At 43.0% G+C, this 18,185-nt stretch overlaps 1 protein-coding gene across 6 annotated transcripts in view; it reads left to right on the forward strand.

Annotated features, from left to right (window-relative positions):
• LOC133475618 (multivesicular body subunit 12B-like) overlaps positions 1-15,899 on the forward strand; it is a 47,699-nt gene extending 31,800 nt beyond the window's left edge. For 3 of the 6 annotated variants that reach the window (XM_061768721.1, XM_061768725.1, XM_061768723.1), the window contains 3 exons: positions 8,037-8,092; positions 11,652-11,711; positions 15,303-15,899. In XM_061768721.1, coding sequence (XP_061624705.1) covers positions 8,037-8,092; positions 11,652-11,711; positions 15,303-15,344 — 158 coding nt within the window. In that variant the 3' untranslated portion in view covers positions 15,345-15,899. The remainder of the gene's footprint in view (positions 1-8,036; positions 8,093-11,651; positions 11,712-15,302) is intronic. The other 3 variants (XM_061768724.1, XM_061768722.1, XM_061768726.1) reach the window with 3 other exon arrangements.
• Positions 15,900-18,185: the final 2,286 nt, after the last annotated feature.

Raw genomic sequence — 18,185 nt, forward strand, 5'->3', positions numbered from 1 at the left:
ATGGGGGAGGTATGAGCAGATTTACTGCCGCGCTTTTCGTTTAGATGGAATGGGATTTCTATGAAACCGCTCTTGATGTCTGAAGTAATGCCAGCGCTTACATCAAGACATGAAAGAACGCTCTTGAAATTCAAGTTTTGCCTCGTAATTTCCCTGGTCAGCGAAAGGCAAAGCAAAGAGTCATTCGGGAGGACAATAACACACGGGAATATTATTTGAATCTTTATACGTTACAAAGGTAAAATGTTATTAAAACGTTGTTTCAAAACTCTGAGATAAGGAGAATAGCTTCTCTTTTATTTCGATTCTCAGAACTGCCGTGCAAACGTGCTAACCACTCGGACACCGCGCGGCCGAATATTTCTCCAGTGGTTAGCAAAATCTATTTTGAAATGCAAAATGATAATTCAGTACTTTAGTACTTTGTTTAATAATAATAATAATAATAATGGTACAAATAATAATAATGCATGACACTTATGTTGAAACGTTATTCATTCAGTCACACAGTCACACCCTTGCCATTCTGTGCGTGCGGCCCCTCCGACCACCGCCAAACATCCAACCACATTCATTCATTCATTCATTCATTCATTCATTCATTGACCCTAACCCCCGTGTTGAGCGTTTAATCTTGAAAACTCTTTAACAAACTCTCAATAAGTTTGAACTTAACTAGGTTTTAGCCAATATGCTGCCATTAAGAATTAGCCCCCCAATCATGTGTGACTCTTAATGTTTTTTTGTTTTGTTTTTTGTAAGTGATGGCCCAGAGCCTCAAGCATTTTGGACCCGTTTAAACAGTCAAATCAGAGACTTTTGCAGAGCTTACTGGACCCCAGAGCCTCATCCCACATTGCTGAGATCGAAGCAAAGCTCCATCAGTTCCGGCGTCCAGACGTGGACAGCCTGAATGGATGGGCCTGTCACCTCATTTCCTCATTTGCCTGCTGTACAGCAGGCGTTGTTATCACACATCTAATTAGAACTTGATCAAAATATTTTGCAAATTCCACCCATTAAATATAGTTTAAGGAGATTTATGATCAAATACGCCGTAAAGATCTTTGAATGGCTTTGCTGACTTGTTAAGTTTGTAATGAATGATTTTCTAATACATACTGTGGTGCAATTTTGGAAGTGCAGGGATGAAGTCGCTCTGGAAAAGCTGCAACGGAGATTCTCAGACGTTACTGGATATTGAAAGGAGGTGCAAGCGAGCAGAATTGTATTCATTCGGCCATAGCAATGCCTGCGATCGTGTACCACCATAATATTCGACTCTGGATTTTAGCATTCTCAATGAACGGTGTGTTAAGAAAAACTAATTGTGTACCATAATACTAATAAGTGTTGCCTGTTTATTCTGGGGGAAAATCATGTTCTTATTAGCATAATTAATGACAAATTGCAGCACCGCATTGGTGGATGGGTTCTAAGGGATGCTACACTGGTGCATGCCCAGGTTAGCGGCTGCCAAGGAGGCCTCTTTGGCTGTCATCCCTCCTGCTTCCACTCTGGCACTGTTCATTACTCACCGCGTGAGGTGCCACTTTACATAGCCCGGTACTCTGAGCACGGACAACTTGATAACGCCAACCGCAAGCACGCGGGTCCCGCTGTTCCGCAGTACGGAGGGCAAGTTGCTGACTGGGCGCTCAGGGTTGTGGAGACCAGGCCGACCCGGGTGTCGGCACTGATCAAAAAGACTCGCGCATCGGTCACTCATTTAGGGGAACCACAAGCACGTGACCAAGTGTTCCGCATTGGTAGGCCTTACTTGTTAGGCGTTCTGTGCCTCGCCACGTTCCTTGCATCATTACGGGTTAGCGAGCTGCTAATTAAGAGGGGATTTTTGTAATTGTGCCTTCTGCTGTGTCCCATCCGGCGCATGCAATTTACTGTCAGCCCTCTGCCAGCTTTTACACTTGTCCAGAGAGGCGCTGGCCATTTCTACAGACATTCAGCTGCACATTTACCAGCAGCCGCAGCTGGAGATCGGTGCAGTGCCACGGCACTGTCGGAAAAGACACAGTGTTGCTGATTGCTGATTAAAGTCAGATGATAGTCCGTTTAATTTCTCAACAGCGGGCCAGGGACAAGGGATCACCCAGCAGTAAAAGGGTGGGAAGGATTTTGTTCTCTTTTTTGTTCGTTTGAAATGAATGTACTTTCCCCCATTTTTTTCATTCAAACATAATTAGTGCTGCACTTTTTGAGTTTCCCAACTTACCATATCCTCGGAGCATTGCGCATTAAACTCAGCAATGGCGTTGCTGGCTCTGCCCACTTTCTGGAAGATTGATGGACCCGAGTCCGACTGGGACTGCCTCCTGGCTCCCTTCCTACATCCCGATTTTTAGAAATGTGTGTCTCAGATGGCGAGGTAAGTGGCTCGTTCTACATTAGATTTCTCTTTGCCTCCCTCTGGTAGCAAGTTGAATTTTAATTTGGGGTTTTCAATTTGTAAATAAAGTGTTGAGTGTCAATAAAATAGTAATATAGTAATAACACATTGCCATCGTAATAAGTACAATTAATTACATCGAAATAATGAATATTATGGGAATAGATGTGTAATGTCATGTTATGCAATATCATTTCTCCCCAAAAGGTTTTCCCGCCATCAAACCTTAGTGTAGAAGCGTGTGCAGCCATCGTATAGAGGCAAAATCATATCCTCCCCAGAAAAAAAATATGTAAAAAAAATATATATATTAAAAAAAAAATGCAATTAATTGGAGAGCGACAATATGCATTTTCAAATGCTATCTGATGTGCCAAGAAACAAATAACTAATAATAAACAAAATGAATAACATATTAAGATACGCTTCCATGCACTTTTGAAAGAGACTTTTCATTCATTTGAATGTCCCTCTATTCTAGTCTAGACTGTAAAACTGTGGAACGATAAAATAAAAAAAATGGCTTTCATAGAGCCATAGTCATTAAAAGAATCTGAAAATAGCATATAGCTATCATCTGTTCTGGTAGTATGGGTCAGGAGCTCTGACATCTCCAAAATTCCTCCTGTCAGGATAGGCGGCCATTTGTATTCTCTCTCATTAGGCAATTTGACTAATGAGCTGCCGTGGCTGTGGCGCGACTGAGGGACCCGCAGCCTGGCACCCGCTCCCTCTCTCAGCAGCCTGAGCACACACCCTCCATCGGAATGGCACAGATGGCACACCCGGGCGACAAAATAAACTACAATATGTCTCCGAGATGCTGTCAGGCCTGGACACTATTTCTCATGTCAGAGAGTGGGGCTAAGGGCTGTGAGTGGGCATAGGGGGGGTCCTCTTCCAGTGTTCTTTGCGTCTGTCTACTCACCATTATCCGCACAGGTGACAGAGAGCCGGTGCCGCAACCAGAATAGCATTTCCATGGGCTCCCCCTCAAATTGAGAGTCGCAGTGACATGAGAGCTCGAGCATTGTCTGGCCGTGTTACAGATGGAGAGCAGGCTGCGTCAAGTTGCTTGAATTAAAAAAAACAAAAAATGATATTTTTAGAGGAGCTTTACTTGTAGATTCTTCTCATGTAACATGCATGTGATGTCAACACTTTAGAGGACATCCACTATATTATTTGGAAACTTTTTTTTGTTTTTACTTTCCCCCAAACTTTTATGTTGCTGTCAAACTCAACATAAAGCAAAGAAAATTACACGTTGTGTATTTTAAACAACTACATAGCCTCTCCTATCCTAATGCTAATATACAATGGGAAACACCATAGGGACACAGGCTAACAATTAGCATCTTTGTGGCGGTGTTCTTACCTTGAAATGTTGGAGCAACACATAAGCCTTATGTCCATACCCCAAACCAAATACAAAAACTGGGAGGAGGGGGGGAGGGGGGGGGGGGGGTGCTGAGCCTTCTCCGTCGTCGGCCCAACACGTGACTTCCCATCATTTAAATCACTCCTCAAAATGCACTTGTTCCAATCTGCTTTCATTACCTAGCCATGTTGCACTCCCTACTTACTTATTTCTGCATGCCTCTACTTTTTTTTTCATTTCTATGAATGTGTGTTTTACTCACTTTTTTCACTGTTACTCATTTTGTTTTGTTTTTTTACTCTGTTCTTACTTACTCTGTTCTCTGTGTCTTTGAGAACCTTGTAAAACCCTCTATAAAATGTATTATTATTGTTATGATTATTATTATTATTACATAACAATACTCACGGGCATATATTGTTTATCCTCTGTAAAGAACGACTAATATCACTGCCGTACTGGGAAGCAAAGAGAGGAGTTGCCTCTCCAGTGCAGTATAGCCATATATGTGTCTTATACTGCCCCCTTTACACCAGAACTGGCAGCGCAATGTGTACAGTGAAGGAGAAAGTGTGACAAAAACTGTTTCATTCTATTTGATTCTATTTCATCATTCGTCATTACATTATTTATTTTTTCATAAAATATTATGGAGTTTTTTTTTTCTCCTTTTCTTTGTTTGTTAGTTTGTTTGTTCTTTTGGGAGGCTGGCATTTCATGGCAAGATGATTTGAGATTACGACACCACCGAATTCTGGTATGGGCTCACGAAAACGAAAAGCAAACAAAAACCAGATCCTTAACTTTTTCATCTAATTCAGGAGCAACTCAGAATCACTCTGGAACTGCGACTCAACGGAGATCAATGTAGTTGCGCTGGATTAGTGAAGTGTAAAATAAAAGCTCATCAACATTCCGAAAGCTTTACCCGTAAAATGTGGTTCAGGTCATTTGGGTCACGCTCCATCAAGTGCATCCAACAAGGGAAGGGTGAGGGATTAGTGCTGCGGCTGGCATGCGAGGAAGCCCTTCCCGCGCTGAAACAGCCATCCATCTGTGCCCGGGGACTGGAGATGACAATGCAGCCATTGCTCACGGCACCTGACGGAGCCATTAATAAGGCGATGATCCACACGGGACCTGCGCTGACTCCGTTCTTTACACTACAATCCCTCAAGCCACGGGTTCCTCCTTACTTAACGCCACCTCCGCGCTCACCGCTGTGATCATCGCCATCATTGCGGTCACCGCGCCAGAAATCTGAGGTGACGGTTTCCTATTGACTGCTCGCACATACGCCACGTGCCAAGTAAACTATACTGCGATACACATGAGGTAATGAACCGTAGCCTGGCCATTTGAGCAGCTCCCAACATGCTCGATAATGGACTTCCTGGCTCGAAGATTGTATTTACATTACTTTTGCCCTTTGCGTTCGATTCGACCGTGGTGCGGGTATCCATTTCTTAACACCGAGTCATCTTCAACACCTTTCCATTCATCTGGATGGAAGATAGCCTCGCCGGTACGGACGTTGGTGGAATACAAAGTGAGACTTGGTTTAAATGCAATAAGGAAAGTCGCTGGCCTTCGGTGCTATGCAGACGTCTGTCCGCGCCGCACAGATCCATCAGCCGCCGCAATCTCGCCACTCCACGGCTGCCTATTGATTCAAATGCGTTCGCTCGCTCCCTCTGCTCCCAGTGACAGTAGCGGTGCGTGCGCATTCGCCTGCTTTGATGTTGTTTTTCAATAACTTAAACAAGCCATCATACCTAGCGATAGGCCAAACCGCACTTTTTGGATCCGATACAATACCGATACATTTTTGTATGCAATGTAATGCAATTCCATCGACACTGGGACTTAAACCGATACTGATTATTTTTTCAAGGAAATGGTTTTCGTCAAAATATTATTACACTTACACACAAATCATGTGACAAATACTGGCAATTTATACCTAATGCGGTATATATTGTAATGCAATCTGTAATGCAAACAAAAGTAAAAGAAATAGCAAATATGAATGAAACTGTTGTTTCCTTTTCTTCTTTAATTGTCTGAGCCAGAAATGTTCAATTTAAGTAAATCCATCCTCATGGTGTTGAAGTCTGGATGACTTACAGCAAATTATCTCCGTAAAGAATTTGCCTGTTACATATCCACACAGACCTAATAAAATAAGGATGTTAGATCTGGCTTAATCAAGTATTCAGACTTCTGAAATACATACAGTAAAGGTTTTGCACAACTACTTTAAAAAAATATTCAATTAACGTTACGAAAACCAATGTCTGTTTTAAACAGCGGACAACGTGATATACAGTAATGATCTACTTCATCTGAAGTGTGTTGTGTTAAAATTTCATTTTGATCACAATCTTTAAGGATTAAGGACGAAGGTAACAGTTCTGTCTGTGTCGATACCTTGTCCACACGTCGCCTTTTTGCAAACATTTTGCTGGTGAAGGAGACGGCAGCGCAGCTTGTCTTCTTTCGAGCTCACTGGACTCTCGGGATGTGGGATCTTCAGGTCTTTGAACAAATTGCTTATGTTACTCCTATGTAAAAATGTTTCGTCCAACACTTGGATCCTTGCCGTCACCGTGTCGAGGGGTGTAAACACGGACCGGCGCGAAACACCGCCATGTACGGGGCCGTGTCGACGCCGAGTCGTTGAAATAAGCTATCAAAAACAGTTCAAAGTGATCCACCCCCCAATGGAAAGGAAATCCATGATGGCCGTCCCAATCACCATCCTCCAGATAACCTCACTTTTGAAACAACGTGGGTATCAAAGCAGGCCTTTAACAGTCTGTGATTGTAGACAGTTGGAAACCACAGTGGACTTGTTTACGCTTTGTCGTTTTTACCTCCACCAAGGAAGTAATGTTCTTCCTCGTGCATTTCGTTTGTTAAAACATCTAATGTTATATATATTTTTTTAATTCCTTTGATTGTGTGAATGTTGTGGAAGACAACCTACAAAATTTGTTGCCGATCCATTAATGTGCAACTCTACAATATACTTATGACTGTGGGATTTTTATTTGATTGTGTTTTATTACTGTAGTAGAAGAAGAAGAAGTTCACAAAGAGCTCTGCCATTTTCCACACTCTACTTGGAATATTATCATTACCAGGTCTGCTTTCTACTGGCTATTCTCGATTGTTATTTTAGTCCTACGGTGGAGCCAAAATTATAAACAAGCTTACCCGCGGCCGTGCAGTCTCGGATCATTCTTGGATTACAAGGATCGTATTGTTCCATGACCAAGGAAGCAAAGAAAGCCATTCAAGTGAGTGACAAAGGGAGGCAGATTTTGGAATTTCCTAAAAACCACTGCAAGCTCCAAAACCGTAAATCTGCTTCAGTTTATACTTGGAAATTTCTTTCCCAGCGGCAGCCGCCTGAAGAACACCAGTTGGGAACTCGGCCCGCTGATATTTGGGCCTGCGTCGAAGCGCATTGCAGCAAGTGTCGGAGCTCCAGAGTTTTCTTTTTTTTAATGAGGCCAAGCAGCTGCAGTTTTCCCTTCAGCCTGCAAACGAGAGGCTTTGTATCTCTTGTCACCTCGTGTTAATTTATGCCCTAATGTTGTTGTTTTTTAAAATAAAGAGCTGCACTCTCGCCTGACACCGGTGACACCTTGATTCCAGTGCACGATGCACCATTAATAATCAACTGGCAGCCATCGCACCATTTTAACCACGATCATTATGATAAAGGGCATACACTTAATTACAGGCCTGCTTAATTATAGCTCTGTTGAAGCTCGTTTGTTTGGTCAAATGCTAATTATACTGCCATGCTTTTGGCAAGTCCTCATTTCAATCTACCTTTTTTGTGGGCTGAACCCTGTGGCTTATTTTCATGCAAATTTGATATCCGGCGAACGTTTTGTCTTTCATCTTTCAATTTTTCTGTGCCGGGTGTAAGTGTGGCTTTGTTTGTGAGGTGAACATATTTCTGACAAGACAAAATCAGGAATAATCAAGAGTAATTAAAGTGGAAGAGTGTTGGGATGGGCTGAGTTGGAGGAGAGAAGCAAAGAATAAGAAAAGGCTTTCATCTTGTCTCCGGAGATGGCTGGGAGGGGAGCTGTCGGGAGCGTGGGGATGTCGATAGCTTTGTTGCTTCTTTATGCCACATGTAGTTTTGTTCAAACTCTCAAAGTCAAGACAAAATTGTGATTTTTGGTAGAAAAAGTCACATTTCAAAAATCTTCTTTTTTCTTTTTACAGCCATGGATGATGTACCCTTTGAGATCACTCCGCGATTTTATGATACACCAAAAGAGGTAAAATCACACCGAAAGCTTCAAAATCATTCCGGTGTATGTTAAGGATATCATATCCACAGCCGTAGCCAAGGCAACGTCAGCGGTCCGGAGGCGTAATATCGTGATAACACTTAATGTTGTACAGTTTGGGTTTTTTTGCACTGATTTGGAATTTGGATATTACAGCTGAAATAAAGTTTGAAAACAACATTATCTATCTTTAAATCCATTTAACCATTTTCTGTAAACATTGAACCACCGGGTCACGAGAGGTCAGTAAGAGCGAGCTGCTAGTTTAGTCGCGGTCACGACGCTCTTGGCTGAACTCAGGCGTTCATTCCACATCACATTTGTGATCATGCAACTGTGTCCATTCCATACAAACACTTACTGTATACAGATATCAGGCTCTATTTTCACGACTAGCGCAAATACAGCCCTGCGCTTGGCGTAAAATTGCAAGAAAGCGGTTAGACCAGGCGGTGGTAATTTCGTAGACGGGCGCCAAGGTGACGTAATTGAAACGAGGTTTGTGTCATGTGGGCGTGAACACAGCCGACTCCAAGTCGTCTTCTTTCGTTCGTTGAAGCGTGCAAAGTACGTTTATAAGGAACTGCAAGCAGACTTCCACGGGCGGATGATGTAAAGTGGACTTCGGGGGGAGATCGCAGATCACGATCTGCGTCGCGAAGTGAGCACTTGGACATTGTCCCCCACCGACGATCAGTCGTGCCCGTGTGCCTCCTGTATTTATGAATGAAAAAAGTCTGACACACGTCCGTGGAGCTCGCGTATTTGTCTGTCTGCACCTCGATCAAATTCATCAAAATCGTGTTTAACCAGCCATCTATCTTGCGGCAAAGGTTAGATGTAGTGTGAGTAGGCGTACGTTTAGACCGGCATTCATGCACGGGGCAGATGCCAAAAGAGACACCCTCCCTGCGTCGCATCTTGGCGCAAATTTGCAAACTTGCAAACACGCCAGCGGGTCTTGCGCCTCCACACAAGTCCAATGACGCCACCTTCAAACAAAACAAACCTGACCTGCTCTCGTGGGTAAACTAAACAACTCTTCTTTTCTGTTTTATGCATGAATTTTAACCTTTTATGTGAAGCGTAACCTATTTTTATGTATTATTTCTACCCCAATTCCTATGAAGTTGGGACATTGTGTTAAACATAAAAAAAACTGAATACAATGATTTGCAAATCATGTTCTCCCTACATTTAATTGAATACACTACAAAGACAAGATATTTAATGTTCAAACTGATAAACTTGATTGTTTTTAGCAAATAATCATGAACTTAGAATTTGATGGCTGCAACACGTTCCAAAAAAGCTGGGACAGGCTCATGTTTACCACTGTGTTGCATCACTTTTTCTTTTAACAACATTCCATAAACGTTTGGGAACTGAGGACACTCATTGTTGAAGCTTTGTAGGTGGAATTCTTTCCCATTCTCGTTTGATGTACAGCTTCAGCTGTTCAACAGTCAGGAGTCTCCGTTGTCGTATTTTACACTTCATAATGCGCCACACATTTTCAATGGGAGACAGGTCTGGACTGCAGGCAGGCCAGTCTAGTACCCGTACTCTTTTACTACGACGCCACGCTGTTGTAACACGTGCCGAATGTGGTTTGGCGTAGTCTTGCTGAAATAAGCAGGGGCGTCCATGAAAAGACATCGCTTGGATGGCAGCATGTGTTTCTCCAAAACCTGTATGTACCTTTCAGCATGAATGGTGCCATCACAGATGTGTAAGTTACCCATGCCATTGGCACTAACACAGCCCCATACCATCACAGATGCTGGCTTTTGAACTTTGCGTCCATAACAGTTCGGATGGTTCTTTTCCTCTTTGGCCCGGAAGACACGACATCCCCAATTTCCAAAAACAATAGGAAATGTGGACTCGTCGGACCACAGAACACTTTTCCACTTTGCATCGGTCCATCTTAGATGAGCTCGGGCCCAGAGAAGCCGCCGGCGTTTCTGGGTGTTGTTGATAAATGGCTTTTGTAGAGTTCCAAGTTGCACTTACGGATGTAGCACCGAACTGTATTTACTGAAGTGTTCCTGAGCCCACGTGGTGATATCCTTTACACATTGATGTCGGTTTTTGATGCAGTGCTGCCTGAGGGAACGAAGGTCACGGGCATTCAATGTTGGTTTTCGGCCTTGCCGCTTCCATGCAGTGATTTCTCCAGATTATCTGAACCTTTTGATGATATTATGGACCGTAGATGATGAAATCCCTCAATTCCTTGCAATTGTACGTTGAGGAAGATTGTCCTAAAACTGTTCGACTATGTTCTCACACACTTGTTCACAAAGAGGTGAACCTCGCCCCATCTTTGCTTGTGAATGACTGAGCAATTCAGGGAAGCTCCTTTTCTACCCAATCATGGCATCCACCTGTTCCCAATGAGCCTGTTCACCTGCGGGATGTTCCAAACAGGTGTTTGACGAGCATTCCTCAACTTTTCTGCCACTCGTCCCAGCTTTTTTGAAACGTGTTGCAGCCATAAAATTCGAAGTTCATGATTATTTGCTCAAAACAATCAAGTTTATCAGTTTGAACATTAAATATCTATATATGTATTCAATTAAATATAGGTCGAAGATGATTTGCAAATCATAGTGTTCTGTTTTTATTTATGTTTAACACAACGTCCCAACTTCATCGGAACTGGGGTTGTACGTTCTGTCCATTTGTCGTGGTGTATTGTGTTTTCACTGTGGCCTTTGTGTTTTATGACATCCACTTTCGGACAACGGATGACATTTAGCCACTGTGCTAACTCCGGCATAGTTACATGAATGCTTTTTTGCTGACGTGTTGATTCATGTGCATTGTCCTAATTAAATAAAGAAAGAAATAAGTCAAGATCTGCCACCATTTGCGCACGTTGCGCAATCTACCAAACTAGAACCCATACACGCAATTATGAAGGTCTGTCTTTGAGGGAAATAATTACGATGGGGGACCTTCTGGCGACGGGGGGGGGTCATGCTGGACTATGACTTCTCCCGAAACGATGGGTCTGATTCCATTTTGTCCACTCAGTGTGAAGCTCTGTTCTTTCACTTCTTCCATCTTTTTGACTGAACTTCTTCCCTCTCTCCCCCCGTTTATCGCTCCACTCCACTACACTTCCCAGCCTTTCCATTCCTGCCTTCTCCTGCTCACCTAAGCTTTTGTTTTTTGCCCCGATAGTTTCCTCTCTTCTTGACTTCCTTCTTCGCTCCCCCCTTCCTCCACTGTCCTTTCAATTCTTCTCATCCGCATCCCGTTGTTCTCCATTTCTCTCTTTTCGCATCCCTTTATCTGCTATCCTTTCCTTTCCCTCACCCTGAGTGATGAATGCATGCACTCAGGCAGCGCTGGCTCAATGCGATCCATTTGGCTGGCTGGCAGCGGTTGTCACCGTAGCCGGTTCGTATTGACACAGAGCGAGAGGATTAAAGATTTTAAGGATGCTTACTTAGCCATGAGCCTAACCGCCATGTTCCTTGTGTGTTTTTTTCTTTCCCTCTTCCCTTCTCCCTCCTCTCCACGCTTTTGATTTCAGATGCAGCAAGTCAATTTAATGGGCATTACGATCAAATCCCTGGCAGAGATCGAGGAGGAAGTGAGTAGAGGCTGCGACGCTCGGCCGCAGCTGCCGCCGCTGGCCCGGAATGCAAAGCAAACAATCTCGGGCTTGTAATTAAGTGTCTGAGACAGCGAGACCCTGTTGGCTCCACTAAGCCCCAGTTGAATAAAAGCATGCCCTGGCTGGGCAGCCATTGCCTCTTCAAAAGCTTTGTCTCCTGTTCCAAAGCCCTTGACTTTTATTCCCCGATTCTTCTCCAAAACAGTTCAATCCAGCAGAGCTCTCGGAATGTTGGAGGTTCTCGAGGTTTGGGTCTTCTAATCGGCACCCGGGAAAAGATGAGCTCGCGCAGGGAACATGCTCAATTTCCTCGCTACACTGTAGCCTGCGGGAATTAAGACCCGCGTGTGTGTGTTGCACGCTATATGGGTGTGCTTTAAATGGAGGGACAATCCTCCCCTCCCCTCGCTCTCATTAGCACGGTTCCGTGGTATCTGAACTGCCAGAAAGTGACAGAGCACTGGAAAAGAACAGGTGCTGTTGGATTTGAGATGTGTTGCGGAGCAAACACTCCCTCATCAAACCAGGTGTCTGTTCTGCACTCTGCCTCTGTCTTCTGTCACAAACTATCCCAATCACGCCGTCGCCGTGCTGTCATACGGTCATCTGATTGAAGCTCACTGTCAACGTCGTGTGCGTGCGTGCGTGCGTGCGTGCGTGTTTGTGCGCCCGACCCGGTCGCTCATCCCGGCTGCTCTCTCCTCTCCGCTCCTTCGCCTCTTCCTTTTTCTTTTCAGCGGGTGTGATTAGCAGGCGGCCACATGGCGAGCTGAGCCGGGGAAGGGAAGGGCATGAGAAATCATTAATTACAGCCGCACTGGAGCTGATGAAGTAAATGTGAGATAGTGTAACACGCTGGATTTAGTCAAGTGGACGACAGCACAAGATTAATGGCGCGGCCGGGCTGATGAGGATGAAGTCGCAGCTTAGCTTGATAATTAGTTTCCAAGTGGAAGCATCCCTCACAATTGTGTTATTTTTACTTCTCTCTCCTCTTCTTATTATCCCAGGATGATATCTACACAAGCGGGAGAGAAATATAATTAGTGAGACTTTTACAAACATAACACAAGTGCTGCTTTTCATCGGAAACTGGAATAGAGCGCAGACCTCCACCAAGGCCAAACAATTCTTCAAATCTCTTTTATATGCCTGATTTTCTTCATTAACATGCATCCACTGCTCGGGGGGGGGGAATGAGTAACATATTGAAAAATGCTCTCATTGTAACAATAGGATCAACATTTAGCGGTATATCCCCTGACCCATTTCCCTCCAGCTGTCCAACAAGTTTGGTAAAAAATGGGCTTAATATTGTTTTGCATAATCCTGCTTTGAGGAAAAACAGCACCAAGGAAAGCTCTTGGTGGAGGTAATTGTGTTAATTATCAAATGGTAATGTCCATTTGCTCCATTTCCACTCACGTAAACTCTGTACTTGTTTTCTGGCGTCGGAAAAAAGCGAGTTGGCGACTTTTTGAGTCTTTCAGAAAAACATACAGCATTTGATTGAGCCACTGCTACTACTGATTTCGGAATGTTCGGTTTTTAATTGTTGTCCAGAAGTTGCCACGAGTGCGTATGATGCCCTTAAAACCAAACGTCACGTCGTTTTGAGCTAATTGGCTGTTTGCTAACCCCGCTGAAAACATGGCCGCCTGCAAGTTACGTGCTCTGTGACTTGATGTAGACGACGCAATTGGAGAGAAGACCATTTCCTAACAGGCATCACTTAAGCGGCGCCTGCAATGATGTTGGTTCCAGCAATTAGGCATTCTTTTCATTTCCCAGATGACTCGCAAAACTTGCGGATATTATAATTGCTTTTAGCCACGCATATCTAATTTGTGTCTTTTTAAGTGTTAATTAGTACACGATTTAAAGTGACGTCTTTGTGTGGTTTGCCGTGCTGAAAGATGTTGGCGGCGGCCGGCTTAATGATTTGGGTTTAGGGAGTGCGTGAGGATGGAGGATGAAGCGTGTGCGCACACATGCCGGGGACTTTCATTAGCACCCGTGCATGATGGCTCGTCAGCATTGCTTTGGGAGTTAGCGTGCGTGTTCCCTTGCGTTTCTTCCGACGTATGCGCGCTTGGTTGCAGAGAGCCACTGAGGTACACAGCGTGCGCGTGGTGTGAGAGCGAGAGCTCCAAATAGAGGTGGAATTAATGAAGACAACATGTCACATATTTTTGGCAGTGGAGCAGGAACAGGAAATGAAGCCGGGCTCGTCTGGGCGACTGCCGCCCGTGTTCGAGTGTGTCACTGTCCTGTCAGCCTGTGTGTAAAACTGGCAGACATTGATACATGCTCGCCCCGATAACGCCCCGTCCCCCCATCCATCATCCGCACATGCACACTCACCCGCTTTTCAATACATGGGCTACATACATACATAGATACATACATAGGCCTAAATGATTTATTTGCTGCGTGGCCAGCTGTTGAAAGTGAATTTATTGTGTGGTGGGGCCCTGAGTGTCCTCGCTAACGGGGTTGTGACATGTGACAGGTTTCGGGGTTCCGTCGAGTTGATGCAAATCACAATTGGAGGTGTTTTGATGGAGACAACATGCAAAGATAGTTTGCACGCCGGCTTTTGTTGGAGAGCTGGAACATTTACTCCAGTAATGTTTCAGCTCCCTCTAGTGTTTCGTTAAAGTAATACAACTGTTTGGGAAAATTGTCACAACGTTCAAACAATGGCATACGATTACAATTTACAATTTCGTGTGGTTTGTGTTCTTTGTATATTTTAGTTAGTTTAGTTAAGTATATAAGTATATAATATATATATATATATATATACATATATATATATATATATATATATATATATATATATATATATATGTATATTAGTGACTCCATTGTGCCATGGCATGAGAGATCATATGGTGTGGCATAGCAAATTATCCAATTTCAATTTCATGGTCCAAAAAAAAAAATATTATTTATTTACTACAAATAATTTGTCGTTTGTCGTCTATTTATGACAGCAACGTACAGTGACGGGCAGAAGTGCGAAATGTACACACAATGTACACTAAACGTGTGTATCCACCTGTTGCCAATCATTCACCAGAATTATTATTATTTCCTGATTATTATTCTCAGTTATGAAGACTCCTATGAGTATGCGACTAAATTGAGACGAGATCATGATTATTTGCGTATGCTGTATATACTTTTGATAACAACGTTGTTTGCTTTTTTTTTAATGTATAACGTGCCAATTGATTCGTGAGTCACCCTCCACAGACTGGAGTGACGTAGTCACCAGGAGAGGGCAGTATAACATTTTTTCTCCAATTCTCACTTCAGACCGAAGTCCTGTTAGTCCTCGTACATTATTACCTATATTTACCTGAAACATATCTGAAATAAATGCGCATGGTATTAAAATAGTCAAGACATACATTTATCTGCTTTTAAAAAGCTGTAAAGAGTATTGTGTGATGTTTTTGGCGAGTTCAGATTGGAGTGGAGACGCGCATTCAAGCACGTGTTCTCTTTGCGAAATGTGTTCACTAATGGGTGTTTTTTTTTTTTTTCCTCCTGCCGCAGTTTCACTACAACTTCAGCACAGAGCGAAGCATTGTTGCATAACGTTCCTCTGAATTCCTTCAATGTGATGGACCACACGGGTGGACAAAAGCGATGGCAGAAAACAACAGCGGATTGATGATGTTTTTGGGGGCGAAAGCATGGCTTTGTACCAGTGACGTGCGGTCCGGGTACGCAAGTGAGGCAGAGCCTCACTGCCCCCTGGTGGTCTTTCCTTTCCACTGCATGTGAATAGTAAAAAAAAAACCCTTATGATTACATGAAAGTGTTCCATTTTAGTTCTATGGTCCGTGCTTTACGTTGATTTTCTTTTTCAATCCAATAATTTCAATGATTTCATCATTGTCACAGTGATAAGCCAGCGGTCCTCAACTGTTAAAAATACTATTTGGAAATGTAACTCCGCTGACAGGTACCCACTGACTGACAGTCACGTGACGTAGTCAGTGCCTCACCAATCAGGAACCTCACCGCACGCCACTGCTTTGTACAAAGCACAAAATGTTCTGATTTGTAAAACAGTTCCATGTTGTTGTTGTTTTTTAAAATGAGAATATTGTGAAATGCTAAAAATAAATGCATTTATTATCAAATTGAGATGTGCAATTTTAATTTGGCGGGAACGTTGACATTGGACATCCCTTGGTTTCCACTGAGGGACCACAAAACCCACAACAAACAGACAGATGTCTCTGATGTGCATCTTCTCGCAGAAATGGATTTCCATCACGCAGTTCATCATGCAGCGTGCACAACCCGGCGAGCCTTGACCCCAGACCCCCAAACTCCACTGCAGTGACACGTTAACTGAGTCAGCGCTTCAAGAAGATCATTCACGTGCATTTTCACGTCAGTTCTGATGCTCGGCATACCTTTTCCCATTCGCATAGAAAGTGATCAACTGTTAATAAACACAAGCAGTAACACTGTTACCAAATATAAACGTCATGTAAAATATCTTTCAAAAGCATGTCAAACTTTGTTTCACAAACAAATGAGATTTATTTATTTTTTGATATTCAGTGATGCAAAACATTGGCACTGTATATTATTAGCATATGCACCTATGCTTGAGGAAACCTAACATTTAATCATTAACTGATCCAAAGTTGAAAATGTTATTATTTTCAGTGTATGACAATATAATATTCATCTTCCTCACAGCACTGAGGTTGGGTTTTGAATCCAGGCTCGGGCCTTCCCATATGTGCAGCGCTTGCATGTTCTCCCTGTGCTTCGGTTGACTCGTGACCTTCCAAAAACATCCACGTTAGGGTCATCGAAGACTCAAATGTGAGCTTAGGCATTTGTAGCCCGTTTTCTAAAATGAATCCCAGCGCGCCAATGTCAGTTGTGTGGTGATGGTGAAAAAAAGATGAGGAACCCAGCGGAGGGAAGCGGGGAGGAAAGGCAGGATGAACCTCAACAAAGGATTTTATTTTCAAAAGCAAAAAAGCCAAACAACGAACGTGGAAAAATCTAAATGACTAAATTAACAAAGTCCCCCCCCCCAAAAAATCAAAATTCAAGGTGACTAAAACTAGAAACATGACTTGCATAAACAAAGATCTGACACGAGCTGAACAAAAAACAAAAAAAACAGGGAAGTAAATGCAAACAAATTGACGAGCCAATGAGGCACACCTGCAAACGAGTGGCTGGAAGGAGCTGATTGGTTGCCATAAGGTAAACGGGCTGACCAGAACCGTTGGAGACCAAAACCAAACCAGCAGACCAGACAAAAAACTTGAGAAAAACATGCAACAAACTCAATCTAATCAAAACCAATTCAACAAAAGCAAATCATGACACCCAAACTTCTGATCTTGGAATCGCCCCTGCAAACTGGATGCCTGTTCATTTCTGTTCTTGTAATTTAACCCTAAAAGTAACGAATAATAATAATAGTAAATAAGAACAAGCTGTTGCAATTTCAGGTACTTATTATAGGGGGCTGGTTTACTCCCCCTCAAAAAAAAAAAAATAATGCATACTGTTAATGTGCAATGTAGAGGTGTTGCTGTATCAAAATAAATTGTCTTCCCTCAGAAATTACAATATGTTTACTTTGTGATCTCAATACATTCCTCTTTTGCTTTGGCTCAACATTTCTAAAAACCTTTATCAGATTTGATGTTCAGTCACAGACTTCCCCAAAAACACGCGGGCGTGCGTGTTCCTGTGGGTGTGTTTGGCCTTGTTATGTCGAGGTGGGAGGGGTGGATTTAGTCTGTTTCATGCCATTTGAATTGTCAGTTTGAATTTTTGCAAAGCGCTTTGTATAACATTTGTATGTGTGAAAAAAAAAATATATATATATAAATAAATAAATCTCGATCCCAAACAAAGGTGTATTTGTCAGGAGGATATCATACTCATTTATTTTAAGAATTTTGACTTGATTACCGTTATTTGATTGACGGAACCCTACTACAACTTTGCCTCGAATAAACTCATTCACTGCCATCGACGGCTGTTGAATTCAAATATCAATGTTAACATGGAGGACTAGCAGCGATTAAGAGAAGAACTCTAAACTAGTAGCTTCTTGTTCCAGACCTGTAGTCTAAATATTTAAGTATCTGTCTTTCTTTCCTAACCGGAATCCCTGATGACTCTTGGAGTTCACGGTGGTTCAATGAAGATGACTTCCCTTGATGAGTGTCTGTGTAGCGTTTCGGTCACCCAGGTCACGGTGATTCACACAAGTTGAATCGAGGCGACCGGCCCGACCAAGAAGAGCGCAGCTGCCTCGGTTCAACTTTTCGACGGGGTTTTATGTTACCTCCTCAGTTCTGCTGCTGGAGTGGTAGTGACAGTGTGAGGATTCTTCTTCTGCAGAAGGAACCGTTTTCACGCTTCCGTATTGAAGTGAAGTTGGTG

Source organism: Phyllopteryx taeniolatus, chromosome 3, assembly GCF_024500385.1.
Source record: "Phyllopteryx taeniolatus isolate TA_2022b chromosome 3, UOR_Ptae_1.2, whole genome shotgun sequence".
Lineage (NCBI taxonomy): Eukaryota > Metazoa > Chordata > Actinopteri > Syngnathiformes > Syngnathidae > Phyllopteryx > Phyllopteryx taeniolatus.